This window comes from Photinus pyralis, unplaced genomic scaffold, assembly GCF_008802855.1.
Source record: "Photinus pyralis isolate 1611_PpyrPB1 unplaced genomic scaffold, Ppyr1.3 Ppyr1.4_LG8, whole genome shotgun sequence".
Classification (NCBI taxonomy): Eukaryota; Metazoa; Arthropoda; class Insecta; order Coleoptera; family Lampyridae; genus Photinus; species Photinus pyralis.
Window position 1 is genome coordinate 13,543,337 of NW_022170819.1, and position 15,029 is coordinate 13,558,365.

The 15,029-nt window shown below is 38.1% G+C and overlaps 1 protein-coding gene across 1 annotated transcript; it reads right to left on the reverse strand.

The window, feature by feature from the left end:
• Nucleotides 1-2,554: 2,554 nt before the first annotated feature.
• On the reverse strand, nucleotides 2,555-8,363 carry LOC116179750 (frizzled-10-like). Its single transcript, XM_031499571.1, has 5 exons — nucleotides 7,978-8,363; nucleotides 7,021-7,226; nucleotides 6,766-6,964; nucleotides 3,456-3,639; nucleotides 2,555-3,404 (listed from the first exon to the last, which is right to left on the reverse strand). The coding sequence occupies exons 1-5, from the start codon at nucleotides 8,152-8,154 to the stop codon at nucleotides 2,755-2,757; spliced, it is 1,416 nt and encodes a 471-aa protein (XP_031355431.1). The 5' UTR covers nucleotides 8,155-8,363; the 3' UTR covers nucleotides 2,555-2,754.
• Nucleotides 8,364-15,029: the final 6,666 nt, after the last annotated feature.

Consider the following 15,029-nt stretch of genomic DNA (forward strand, 5'->3'; position numbering starts at 1 on the left):
ATTTGAAAAACTATCGTTTGCAATAATTTTTATTTATTTTTTTTATTTATCACTCTCTTGTTCTGGACCCTCAACAGGCTTGTGCCCAATTACAGAGTGAACCACATAATGCTTTTTAGAGGTACCTACCTCTGCAGAAGGTCTTAAGTTGTTGCATCATACTACTCCGGTATTTACCTTACGAATTAGGAAAACTGCAGGAAAACCTGATTCGGAGTAGCCGGTAGAATGCTCGAAACTGGTCTAAGGTAATTCCCATCTTTGCCACAGATGAAAAATTCACCTCAACCCAGGTTCGAACACCCGACCGATTTATAGTTCAATCAAAGATTACGTTATATCACAGATCACTCTAAATCTGTGGTTATACTCTTTGGTCCAATGCTCTACCACTGAACCATAAAGCCGGTTGAAGTTTCACGTGCGTTTCAAGTTTGAACGCACGTTCTACTCTTCAGGGTATCTAATGAAAGGTCTCACCGAAATTAATTGGTTGCTACAAATTATAACTTTAATTTTATCTTTCATGGTATTCCAATTAAAGGTCTCAACAAAGGGAACTGTTTTTCTACCAACTAACGCCTTACTTTCTGACTCCTCAAAAGAGGAGTTTGGGGAGGGAGGTCTGGTTTTATACTTCATGGTACTCAACGACGAAAGGCATTAATTTTCTACCAACCATAGCCTCCTCCTCGACTCGCTTATCGTAATCGAATATAAATAATTCTTTAGAAGAAGAATAAATATTATAATTAATAAAGATTATTGTTTTAATTCCTTATTCCAACAACAGATTATCGCATGATGATACTCATTAATCGTCTAAAAAGAAAGAAAACATCGAAAAATATAGTATGCTACTACTTTAGAATAGAACGCAACCATTCACTAAGATATTTCGGTTTAAAAAAATGCGCTTTATTTGCACAGGAGTTGTGCACAAATTATACTTGTTTTAGACACGGGGGCATAATTGGTCAATAATTGATTTTCAACCTAAAGATATTACGAAATGGCAGCACCATACATGGTAACATTGCCATTTTTTACGTCATTGGCAACTTCTTCTATATAGTTTTCCAACAAAATTCACATGTGGGTGTTGAAATACCTGTTTCCAAAAAGTGTGGTTGTTTTATTTTATTATTACAAGCATTTGTGGCCGAAAATAATCAGAATTTTGTTACCAATCTACGTTTTCGCAAAGATCGCCGTTTTTTATTAGGTTTAGATGAATGATTGAAAAGGCGTGGCGCGTGTTTGGCCGTATGCAACCGTTGTTTGCCGCCGCGAACGGGGTGGGGCGGGTCTACGGGAGAGCCCTACCTATGCCGAACTCGCCTTTGGCTCGCTCGGCATTGGTGTACGAAAAATGCGAGCCATTTTCGTCGTAAGAAGGGCGCGCTCGAGCTATGCCGAGCTCTTCGCATTTTGTAACCGGAATCGTTTATCAACCCCGAAATTCGGGACGGCGGTTGGTTTAGGCCGAATTTGCCTTCGGCTCGCTCGGCATTGGTATACGGGGCGCGTGGGTTAAGAATCGAAAGTCCTAGCTAGGTCATCTTACTTAGTTAGGGGAAGGGTAATTGTCAAACGTTTTGAGTCATACGCCTTTTTGTTCCAACCACTAACGTAATTTGAATAGTTCAATTTATCATATAGCTTCACAACAAATGTCTATACACAATGTGAATCTGACATTTTTGTTTTTAAAGAAAAATCTTTATCAATTTTAAACAGTTTAAATAAAATTGTAAACCTAGTATCCAAAGTAGTTAAGTTTTAATTTAACGTTTAGCCTCTATCAGAATTTTTAAATGAATTTGCATTAGAAAAGCAGTTGGAAAAACTTCATAAATCAACAAACAATTGAATGTCAAAACTTTTGGGAGTCACACACTCTTCATTAAAATTTTTGTACGAGTGTGTATTACAAAAAAATTAAAAAATAATCGACGTAAAGGAGCGAGTGTACGGGAGAGCACTAGCTGGGCAGGACATGGTATGCGCTTCACATTTTGTAACCGAAATCGTTTTTCAACCCCGAAATTCAAGACGGGCGTTTGAAAACCAGTAGGTACACTCTGTAGCGGCGCTGAAACTGGAATGTACAAAGTATTCGATTAGTGGGGTTGGTCATGACTTCTAATTAAAGACAGTCAGTGAAATTAAACTTCTATCAAATGTTCTGTAATAATTAGCAATAAAAGTGTTAGTAGTAAATAAATTACAGCGGCCAATTGCCCAAATAACTTTTGTGAATACTCAGCAAAATTAAGATAGCAGACATATTGGTCAATTCAACCAAATTCAATTTTTTACCACTTTTGTACTAAAAAAAATACGAAAAATCGCGCGGGGAATTGAATTTTTTGCCATTTAGCTCGCATTGGGAAACTAGACTTTTAATCCGGCTCATATTCACTAGCACTGATCCTAGAACTCGTAGAAATCCATTGGCGAACCTTTGACATCGCCGTCTCAAGTTAGACGGGGAACCGACGGACAAAACCTCATCTAAGGGGAATTTTTTTTCTTTCAAAAAATTCCTCTAAAACATTGTACTTATTATATTAATTCAAGCGTGCAGTACCTGACTGCTTACAAAATGTACAGAAAAATACAGTGTTAAAAGTATTATTCACAAATAGTTACAATATAGCTTTGAGCTTCATCTTCAACAATTTTATTAATACTGCTTAAAACTAACCTTAATTAATATCACACGTGTTGAATATCGACATATTTGTCATTTTACACCTTAGTAGAAGGCAGATGAGTTAATATTTTTTGACACGACTTTGGTCGTAATACTTTATTCCAATTTTTGAAAGTCTTCGATGAAAACACCCAAGACGAGGATATAATAGCACCCAAGAATTGCAAACTGATTTTCAATAGAGTGACGTAGAAATTCTCAAAAAAGTTGCAAATTAAACTAAAACAAGTACAGACGCAAATACCTAAACTAATAATACCGAGTCGCAATATCAACCTTTCTAATTTGAACGGGCTCCTGCCTTCGTACATGAGTGCCCTGCGCACGTTTTTAAGCGCGACGGAGGTAAACGCGGCTAAACAGCAACCGACACCTGCGACGCACAGTTGTGCAATCGTCAGGGGGATGCTGAAGATTTCACAGAAACCTGTAAGTTCGTCGAGTCGAATGTCTCTCGTAATTAAAATGAACACTAACGGTATTGTTGAGAGAGCCCACGCGAACGCGTGCAGTCTTGCGGAGATTTTCTCCAACGCTTCCGTCGACCACTCCTTTGCGGCGCTCAGGTACCATACGAAGCAGAAGATCGTCCACCACAGAGTGGTGGCGACATCTAAGTAAACTATGAGAAGCGCGACCGAGGTACAGCCCAGGCTATCGGTTGGTTTCTCCAATACTGTCGCACCTGCAAAGCATAACACTGCAATCCGACCCACCTTTCGTACAGGAGACTCACCTAGACAGATAAACGGCCCTACAATCCAACGTATCAGATAGACAACCGCCTTAATGAATCCGCAGAACGACAGATATAGGATCGGTCTGGCCGGCCACCGGAAACGTTTCGGTTGGGTCAGGAACGTTTGTAAGGTAAATGTGGTGATTATAAGGCACGCGAAGGTCCAAAACATACTCCAGGCCTACAAACAAAAATTAAAATTAGTTTTCGAATCAATGCCAAATGCAATCCTTTGATATTCATAGTACAATCTCGGCGATACAAGAATTTATAAAAACGCCCATCCCGAATCTTTTTCCCAAAATTCCCCCAGGACAACTATCTATTTTTAGGCATATCGTGCAAGGCTTATTTTATTAATTGATAAGCTGTTACGGTTTTTTTACATCACAATGTCGTTTGGAATTTTTTGCTCGGTACGTAGTCATAAAAGTCATCGAAAAATAGCCGAAATTAGAGAAAAAAAGAAAAAAATTGATTTTTCTGATTTGGAAATGCGCTTTCTATTACAAAAAAATCATAAAAAAGTGATTACTTAGAAGCACCTCTCGGCCCTCCATTGATCCTTAATCGGCATTGTCCTTAAACCCCCTCGGTTCCACGTCCGAAAGACCGAAATACTTTTTCAAATAAACCAAGAGTCCAAAATGTTACCTACGTCCTCAAAAGATCCAAAATTGAAAATTTTTTCAATTATTTACATGCTTAATTGTTGCACCCTGTATAAATAGAATTGGGTCTGTCTAAGAAAACGACACAGGTGAATTTCAGCTTTTGTTTTCCATATATTTTTTAGCGCATTTTCCAACGAAGTTGGGTGTACTATTGCAGCCACTTTCTCTGTCCGTCCGTCTGTCCGAGGCCTTAACTACTCCTACAGTTTTCAAGATATTTAGTTCCGTTCTTTTTGCATTCGGTAGTGTATCGCTCTGGCACCTGAGTCAAGGAAGATCTTGACGATTGAACTGCGCAATGTTAACTTTTTTATTTATTAATATATATTGTTGAAATTTTAATCACAGATTCAAAGATACTTGTAGTAAAGGCAAATATATCGCATATTGTAAAAATCAAATGTGCGCATGCGCAGACTGCGCAATGTCAACTTTCCTATTTATGGAGATATTTCTTTGAAATTTTAACCAAAGATGCTTTAGTAAAAGCAAACGTATTGCAGATTGTAAATATCAGATTAATAAGCGCATGCGCAGGACACGCAATATCAACTGCGCATTAAGTGTCAACTTCCTTATTTATGAAGATATTTCTTTAAAATTTTAACCATATATGCCTCTAGTAATGAAAAACATATCGCACATAGGTATGGCCTTTGGGGAAGTATTGATCAATTTATGGAAAATGCGCTGAAGTTACTCGCCTTAGGGCGAAAAGCTTTTTACTTGTTTAATTTCAGAGGTAGTAATTAATTACCTCATTGCTTCTTCTGCCAAAATTAAAATAATTATTTCTGCACAGCGGTTTTGTATAGGAATCTTAAAATTAAACTGATATTGCATAGTGTCCCGACACAAGACAATTGTACATTACAAGGTGTCTTGTTTCTACAATCAAACAAAACTCTTTCTTTCAAATTTGGGCTTTTTAAAACGCGACTTAATAATAAGTATACTATTAAGGATCCGTTTAAAAAAGCTTTTACAAACCATTGATATTGACATGATTAAAGATGATAAAGCGCACAACAGAACCGTTCAGGTACATGTTGACGTTTACGGTTTACTAATACATACAAAAAAACACGTTTGACGGTGTTAGTCAACAGTTGTATCGGCTGAACGTACGCACTGAAATTAAATGCAATTCTTTTCTTGTTATCGCCAGACATAGTTTTGTGCAAGTTCACTATGAAGCGGTATGTTGTAAATTTTTCTAGGTTGAACAAAACACACATTCAAAATCAAAGTTTTGAAACGGCAAAGCGGACACACACTCAACTTTTAAATTTATTCTTACTTGGCTAACTAACACTTTACTCTTGATGGCATCCTCCACTTTGGAAATTTAGTTCCAGATTGTGGCACCTTCCAACAGCTAATTTCCTTGGAAAATTAAGCAGAACATTGTGCAGGGTGGTTCAAAATCGTAGCTCCCCATTGAGATCTCCGCAACGGTTAAAGATAAAATGTAGGTTAATTGGGGGCAAACCTGTCCCTTTTTTTTTACTAACATAACGCACTTGAAATTTTTGAAAAATCTTTGAAAATAACTGAGATATCATCGAAAAACTGAAAGTGTCAAATTTCGTTTTCATTTTCCCTAGCTTAAAAGGTAGGGAATGGACGCACCTTTTATGGGCACTTTCTTGGAGAATCTGAATATGTTATCAGAATTTCCATAGCGCGCTAGATGTAGAAGTTAAATGTTAATACTTTCTTGTTTCTTATGGCCACCATATTGAATTTTTACGGAATGACAGAATAACGCCAATTTTTAATAGTAGGCATGCGCAACCCTGTTTTTCAAAATGTCTCTTGATTTAGATCATTGAATAAAAAATTAATTTTTTATTCAATGTTTAGATTGAATAGAATAGTTAGCATTTCTTTTCTATTTAATGTTAACCAACAACAAAGTGAAAATGCGCACAGGTTTTTTATAGTATAAGGCTGCTACTGAATTTCATAAAAAATTGCACTCAGAATTACAGTGCAGTTATGCAGTAGATCGTTTGAGCTCGCATTTGGAAACACGACTTTCAATCCGGCTCATAGTCAAGAACTCTTAGAAATCGATTGGGGAAGGTTTGACATAGCTGTCTCTTTTTATTCTGCAGTTAGACACGGAACACATGGACGGACAGACAAAACCCATCACCTCAACGAATTTTTTTTCATTTTTCATCCGTCGCGAGAATTAGGCTATATTGTCACTTGTTGCTCTTTATCATGTGTGAAAATTAATATAGTTTGGGATTTTTACATAAACAAAGCATACGCAGCGTGGTCGCTAGAGACGGCCCAAATAATTTCGGGTGGAAATGCGTTCACTAGAAGTAGAAAAGTACGTGAAATACGAAAACGGGATGGTATTGGACTAGGTACCTATCCTTTGCTTACCACTCCATTCGAAAATAATAAGTCCCATTAAGTCTGCGTGAATATTTATATTTAGTTCATTTGTTCGCCGAAAGTAAAACACTCACTTTTTGCTTTCCACCCTCGTTTCAACGTATTATAGTGTAATCATAGTATGACAATAACAACAGGAGTATGTGTGTAATTATCGCTTTCAGCGCTCGTTATGTCATATACTATTAATTTTGAACCGACTGCATTTTGTCACTTACGCTATAAACCCTTTTATCCCCGTAGCTGTAGGTATCATTGTTATCGCACTTCTTAAGGCACATTCGATTGCTTCCCAAAATCGAGCCCGGGGAGCACAACTGCGACGCATTCTTGAAGCTGTGGAAGTGCTCGCTCGAAACGTCTTTCAAGTCGTCCTCGGACGGCTGCTGCATGCAAAGATTAGGCGGCTCCGGAAACCTGCGTGCGGGCGACTTTAGTTACACGGGTTACAAAAGACAATAATTAAAACTTACTTCGAGCAATCCAATTCGGCGGGCCATCCGACGCGCGCGTGTTGAAGTGTTGCGAAACAGTCCCTCTTGACTTCCTCGCAGAGGCCGCGGCAGGCCGGTATCGCTCCGGGGACGTGCTCCGAGCATAACGGTATGAAAACGGAGCAAACAAAGAGGCGCAAGAATGACGAACAGTTATGATTTAGGAGGTCCTTGTAGACTTCGAGCTGAAAGAAGAACTCAAATTAGAGGCGATTGAGGGAACGCGAAGGTCGTTAACTGAATAAAACAATGGGAAATAAAAACCAGATTCGCTGACGAACCTATTTTTTTACGTTCGCACATAAATTTACGGAATTTAGTTTTTTTCTAAGCGCGAAGAAAAACTTGTAGCGGCCGGATCGCGAAGAATTTTCGTCATTTCAAATTATAAAGGCAGGTGAAGCGAGAGGTATAAATGAAAAGGACGTTATTAGAACCTTTTTTTTTCAGATGGGTGGTGCTCGGGGGTTTAAACCAGACTGGATAATGACAAGGCGGCTTCGCATTCAAGGCGCCTAGGCATGCTTGATTACCTTTCTAGTAAGCAGCTTTTAGTCGACCCGGGGGTCCTTGTCCACAGCCTCCGCGCAACAAAAGAAATAACAACCCAAAAACAGGCAGGCGCGCTTGTTATTTGTTGTCTATTTCTGATATAGCCGATTTAATTGCGTAACTCCCGAGGTAATTAGCCGTAATTACACAGCGGATGCGGCCCGATGGCGAGCCGACAAAGGCAATTTATCGGACGTCAAAGATGCCGATAACTGTTAATCCCGGCAATAAACCTGGTGGCTTTTATTGCCCTTGTAAAATTTACCTGAAACGTTTCTATTTCGGGTGCGTATCGCAACCTTGTACTTATACGTAGCTACGTCAAATGCGATATTAACATAAAAAACGTGGGCATTTTAATTAGGTACAGTAAATGAAACTTACTCCCGAAGCGGCGTCCCTTTGATCTTCGTGTCCCATAAAGTTAGGCATCATCGTCGTGTTGTATCCCAAGTGCTGACACAAAGTTGTTGATATCTTTTCACATCGAGGCATCGCCGAATCGGAGAAGGCGACGGCCGCACAAATAAACAACAACAATACGACGATCCGCACCGTCATTTTCCACGTCTACGTTTACAAAAATGATTATATAACACTAAACTTTAATTTGTTATAAAACTTAATGAAACTCTGTCACGTTTCATGTTGGAGGTCGAGCGTAGAACGTTGTTTTCTTCAAGAAACTCAGTTTACAAATGAACATGCCGCGGCGAAACGACCGCTTCAAAGATAAAACTTCACAAGAGTGCCGTGAGTGCTAGTCCTACCACTTCATCGAAACCATTTTCCGTTAAAATGCCCCAAGTTTCCGACAATTACGATTTCCAAGGCCTAATCGTGACCTTCGCAATGACGTACAAACTTCAAAATTACTAGAAACGGTCATAATTAGATTTTAATCATCCTGGCTATTATACAAGGGAACTTTGAGCGACTGGTAGGACTATATAAGTGGCATATCAGCAGGAATGTAAGCCGTAAGATCAAAGGAAGCCGCGATTACAGCGCTCCTATTGCAACAGACATGTCCAACCTACCGTAATACAAATCCACAATTTTAATATTTCGGCACTTAAAACACATTTTTCATTACTAATCACCAAAAAATAGAACTTTCGACATTTACAGATGAGAATCATTGGAAAGAAAAAATAATACCTATCGTGCTTTTAACGGGAAAAATAAATTGGAGGGGGTTAAACTTTACAGGGTGGAAATAGTTATTTGTACAACTACAGAAAAAAGTTCAACGAACCGCTAATTGCTCCAAGGGTGATCTCTACGAGGTTGCTATAATTCGATCGACCGACATCTTTGACGTTGCAAAATGTAAAATACCCCAATTTCAAAAATGCCATCACGTGTAGCCACCGAAGTCGAGAGTATGTCTTATGAAAATCAAAAAAACATTTAAAAAAATCACACCCTTAGTCCAACCGTAAACGTCGTAATTATGTTACATTACATTCGTGATTCCTTGCACATTTTCATACAGTAGGTATAAAATAATCGGGGTTAAATTATAACCATTAAATAATAAAAATAAACGTAAAATAGGTACCACATTTTTGGCAAAGTTTATTCAAAATAAACCAACACTAGAGTAGTCTTAAAGTGCGAGACAGTTTTCCACGTATAAATTTGTAAGAAACTAGTGCTACAAGATATTGGTCGTTTGAGCCGAATCAAATTTCTTTTCACTTTTTAGATGTATTGCAATTCGGTGACGAAGATCTACACTTGTTCCGTACATTCTTCTTCTAGAAGTAGGTATATTGGGTACTTTCACGACTGCTGTTTCTAATTTCGGATGGGTTGGGCGATACAAAATCCATTCGATAAAGTAATATCTAAAATTCAAAATGTCCTAATTCAATTGTTTACATTGTCAGGTTCATCATCGTCGTCGCTATCCATGTCAACATCCACCCCCACACCCTTACATTTTCAGCTGCAGTTTCCAATTGTTCTATGAAACCTCCCAGACAATGTAAAGTTTTAGAAAAAAGATTTGTTGATGGAGAGGTTTTAAGAGTAAGCAAATGAGGCATTCTCAAACTGCACATGACAGTAAAATTTGTGATGAGGTCTATCTTTAGCCATTATTCTATAGGCTAGGTGTTAATACTGATAATTTTACTACTTTAATACTTATATCGTGATTTTAATTAATTTATGGCAGTAAATGACAACCGAAATTGAAAATTGTACTTTCATATTGTTTGTGATTGATATAGATACAACATACAATCATTCAATAAAAACCACATATTCAATGATACAATTAATAGTATATTACAAGACAAGTGTATAATCAAATCTTTAAAGCACGCGCAACGAATTTAAGGGCACGACGGCCGCACGTCAAGGATACTATATAATATAAGGATTGCTCGATCCCTATACTTGTAATGTTGCCCAAGTTTAAGTCATATGTGACGTCACCAACGGACCTGGCTGTCAGAATTGACAGTTATAATTTGCTAAGTTGTGAACGTATTTGAATGGACGCCAAGCCGCCGATGTGCAATATTAGACTGTAACAACAGCCGTGTTTGCACAAAAATCACTAACCCGGAAGTCATTTACCATAACTTCCCTAAAACCGATGGATTAATACGCAAGGAATGGATATGGTGCTGCAAGCGAGATTAATGGATAAGTGTTTCTAATTTAAATGCCTGCCTACAACACCCATTTGAACGTATTTTATGGTAATCCTAAAGGTCGATTCTCATTAGAGCAGCACCGAACGGCGCGGCGCAGTGCAGCGCGGCGCGTCGCTAGCAGCAAATTGTAGAGGGGTATTCCCACTTAAGCACCATTTGGAAGCGTGACGAAGCAGCGTTTCTGTTTGTGTTCAGTTTAAGGGAGAATGTATTCTTACACGCTCGAAGAAGAGCCATCATCGTCATCATCACCAGATGATTTCACAATATTTATAGCGGCACTGTGCCATGCCATGTACACGACGAAAAAAGAAGAAGAAAAAAGCGGACGAGTACAATTAATTTTTCTATTCTTTGTCCGTCCATAGCGAATCCACTAACACACGCAAGCTCAACACAGAAGACAAATGAATGCTTTTCACAAGCCGCAGCACCACGCCGATCTGCTTCGCTTCTCGATTCCCACTTGTCCGTCTACACGCAGAGCGGCGCGTTTCAAAGCAGCGCCGCGTATTCCAATGCTTCCCGACGCGTTTAAAATTTGCTGCGCTGCACCGCTCCGCTCTGCTCTGCACCGCTCTGCCTAGGTGAAAACGGATCTACTTATTTACATGCGAACAATTGAGAGCAGCTTTTCACCGCGCCGCGCTGCTCGATGCTGCTATAATGGGAATCGGCCTTAATCAAAGCATGCGCTGGTACTGGGTCCGCGAGTGACGTCACTACACGCGGCGAAAAAATTCAGTGATCGAGCAATCCTTATATTATATAGTATCCTTGGCCGCACGTTAGTAAGGGAGGTATTGCATTGGGGTAAAAAATGACCCCGTTTTTTATTTGAAAAGCGGTTCTCCGATTTGAAAATGTTCCTTCGCGTATATTTTACCACCCGTAAATAAAAAGCCCTGCTGCTACAAAGTTTTTTTCTACAACTGTCAGAAAAACCTGTCATTTTCTGACGAATTTCGAAACACGAAGTACTAGATTTTTAAACGGTTAATTAATAAGTAAGGTTGCTCTTGACAACGTGCGCGAAACCGTCAATAATGAAAAAAGGTATTTCGCACACATGACAAAGTTGAACTTAAACAGCAATAGTTATTTACATAAAAGTCAGGAAAATGACATATTACTGGCGAGGAAATATTGAAGCATAAGGCCCCTGAGTACTTTAATATCCGAGTCAAGGAATCTCATTTTACTGACGAGTTTTGTATTAAATTTTACCCGAAATCGTATTTTAATATAAAATTTCAATTTTCATATAGAACTTTTGATTAATCAGATTAATGCCAATCTGTCAATGATGACAGGAGTCATTATCGACATTTAGTAATGTGACAGGTGCGGCAGGAAAAGTGACAAGTGCGGCCGGTAAAGTGACAGGCGGCAAGAAAAGTAGACATTTTCCTGATATAAATATAAAGAAGGCATGAAAATGAAGGTTTCATGAGGATTTTGGGTACATTTAATTAACAATCGGTTCAGTTATAGAAAATAGTAACGGGCAATCAAAAATGAGTTGCTGTCGAGTCGCCTTTGGAAGTTCAAGTTAAATACGATTTTCCATGTAAACAAAAATTTCAAAGGCGACTCGACAGCAACTCATTTCTGATCGCATAGTATATTATATACCGCGGGACTGAAGTAGTACTTTTAATCCCGAAGGTAAAGTTTATGGCCCGACCGAAGGGAGGGCCATAATTTACCTGAGGGATTAAGACCACTACTTCAGTCGCAAGGTATATACGATATTTTTCGTACTTCCGAAAATGAAACACTATGGAGTTAGAGAACGCGTTCTTTCAAAAAATCGCTGATTAACCAGTTACCATAGGAACGTTGCGTTGGTACGACAGACCCTATGCTATGGTAACAAAAATAATTTGGAAACTGTCATTGCTAGTGTCATAATTTTGGTGGTGGGTGACAAAATAGTATATTAAAGTACAAGTGTCATTTGACGAAGATTGTCGCACGAGGTAGTTTGCCGCATAAGCCGCGTAGCGGCGAATGCGGCAAAAGCCGAGTGCGACAAGTAGACAAATGACACGTGTGCTTTATACTATTTTTTCTATTTCGATTTTTATTTTAAATAATAAATTATACAAATTATAAATATTGCCTTTAGGCGTTGTTAGGTAATTTTAAACTATCATTCAGTGTATGTTGGTAATAGACACAATTCATTTATTTTCACGTTGGCTAACCTGATTCCTGTATTTTCAAACTTCAAACTTTTAATTATTTGGTCATAATTCCATTTTGCGGCAGTTATGATAAATACGGATGACAAACACGTCTCTTGTACCCCACCAGAGATCCATAAGAGATTGCCAATGAAGCGACGTTAAATTTACTGCCTGTAAAATCGAAAGTAAAGTACGAGGAGTACAAAATTTTTGAAAACTGGCTGGCCGAGAAGGGGAGTTCAAAAAGTAAGCAAGAATGTACTGCTGGCATATTTTACTACGCTAAGTAAAAATAAAAAAAGTTCTACCCTTTGGAGTATATATTCAAAATTAATCGGAATTAATACAATCGGTCAAGTTCCTCGTACGTTATTTACACTTTACAGGTTGTTTAGTTTTGATTTGACGGATACCGTTGACAGCAAAAAAGCGAGGGGTACCAATCCAACAAAATAAAAAAAATAATGCGTTTCTATTTCTTTCGGCATCATTTCTGTCTAGAAACGCACGCAAACTGGGCCAATCAAGTAAGGTTTCGGTATTGTTTCCACATCGAAATAGAATAGTATATTGAAAGACAAGTGTTACAATGCGACCTATTGTAATACGACTATCTTGTGGCACGAGTGGCGACGCGAAGCGTAGCCACGAGTGTCCGCAAGATAGGAGTATTACAATAAAGCATTGTAACACGCGTTTTTCATACTATTTTTTCTATTTCGGTGCTTTAATTTAATTAAAAAAATCATTATCAGAAACTATAGGGAACATTAGAACTAACATGTTTTATGTTGGGAACACTTTTTATGCCGTTAAGTTTTAGGTTGGCAGCGTAGTAAGACTGACATTTTGAAGTTCAAACATGGAAGTACCAGAGACATGGAGAGAGGAGATAGCGCATGAAACTGCGCGAAGTGACAAAACAAGGGGGCTGCCATTTTGACACCCATTGAAGCGCGAAATTTGACAGGACTATAAAGGTTTACTGACGCAACCCAGAGACATCTAACGCAATCTTCATACACTACACTCTATTCGGCAGCAGCTCCGTAGGAAGAAACTAATATCTCAATCCAAATGAACAAAAGAAAATGCCAGTGACGTTGACGTTACAAAATAAACACTTAAACCTCGAAAAAAGCTCTCCTAAACACGAACACAATCTAAAATAACACCACTATAAACACAACATGACACAACGGGTGTAAAAATGGCAGCGCCCATGAGGTCGCACCCTTTCTTGGATGCGCACTCGTCGATCAGCGATCTCCTCTCTCCATGTCTCTGGGAAGTACCCAACGAACTACCTACTTGTACTAACTAGTAACTGCCAACTTAAAAGATGAGTTACCAAAAAAAACGACTATAATCACTGTCTTTGTACAACTGTTTTCGGCCGAAAACAGTTGTACAAAATCATCATTGTGACACCGAAATAGAAAATAGTATATTGAAAGACAAGTGTTACAATGCGACCTATTGTAATACGACTATTTTGTGGCACGAGTGGCGTAGCGAAGCGGAGCCACGAGTGTCCACAAGATAGGAGTATTACAATAAAGCATTGTAACATGTGTTTTTCATACTATTTTTTCTATTTCGGGGCTTTAATTTAATTAAAAAGTAATTATGAAAAACTACAGGAAACTTTAGAATTAATACCTATGTCTTAAGTTGGCAACACCATTTATGTTGACAAATTTTAAGTTGGCAGCGTAGATAAACACAACACTGACATTTGGAAACTTTAAATTCCGTGAATGTGTAATTTTTAGCGCATTTTTGAAAAAAATACGCTATTATATTCGTTATTGCTGGCAGGCCGGCTTCTCCACAACTACAATAGCTAGAGAATTCAAATTTTCACTAAAAGCTTTCTGCTATAGTGTATATGTGCAGGCACTAGTCTATTTTGAGTTAGATTACTTGTGAGATTGATAATTGATGAAAATAAATTCGATATGGGTTTCGGAGGAGCTATAATTTTACCGTTAGATAGCGCTACCAGTATAAAAACTTATTATTTACTTTGTTATTTGTTTTACAAAATGAAAACGTACCGTCAATTGAAATTAAATAAAATTAATTATTTAACGCAGCCAAAATTACTCCTGAGATCGATAATTTTAAACTTCGCTAATAAAATACTGACCTGCATTACCAAAAATGCGCTTTAATCATGCATATGCTGATTTACAACTTGTTTATTCGTAGATAAATTTATTTATGGTGGATGTGTAAACTGCTGATTTGGAATGTATTAAGTTCTTCGTGTACCAAAAATCAAGGAAAACATAAATTTTACGTACGTAATTTGATTTCACATCTGATGATTTGACGTTGACGTCTTGGCGAACTGCCAACTTAGAGATGAAAAGTTATCAAAAACAATGGTACAATGGAACTCATTGAAACACTGTTTTTGCCGAAAACAGTTGCACAAAATTCTCATTGTAACACCGAAATAGAAAAAAAATATTGTATATAACGCTGACGCGAAGTTATTTCGCGCATTTGACTGATATTTTGACTCGGCTTCGCCTCTTCAAAATACCTTCAGTTTCAATGCGCG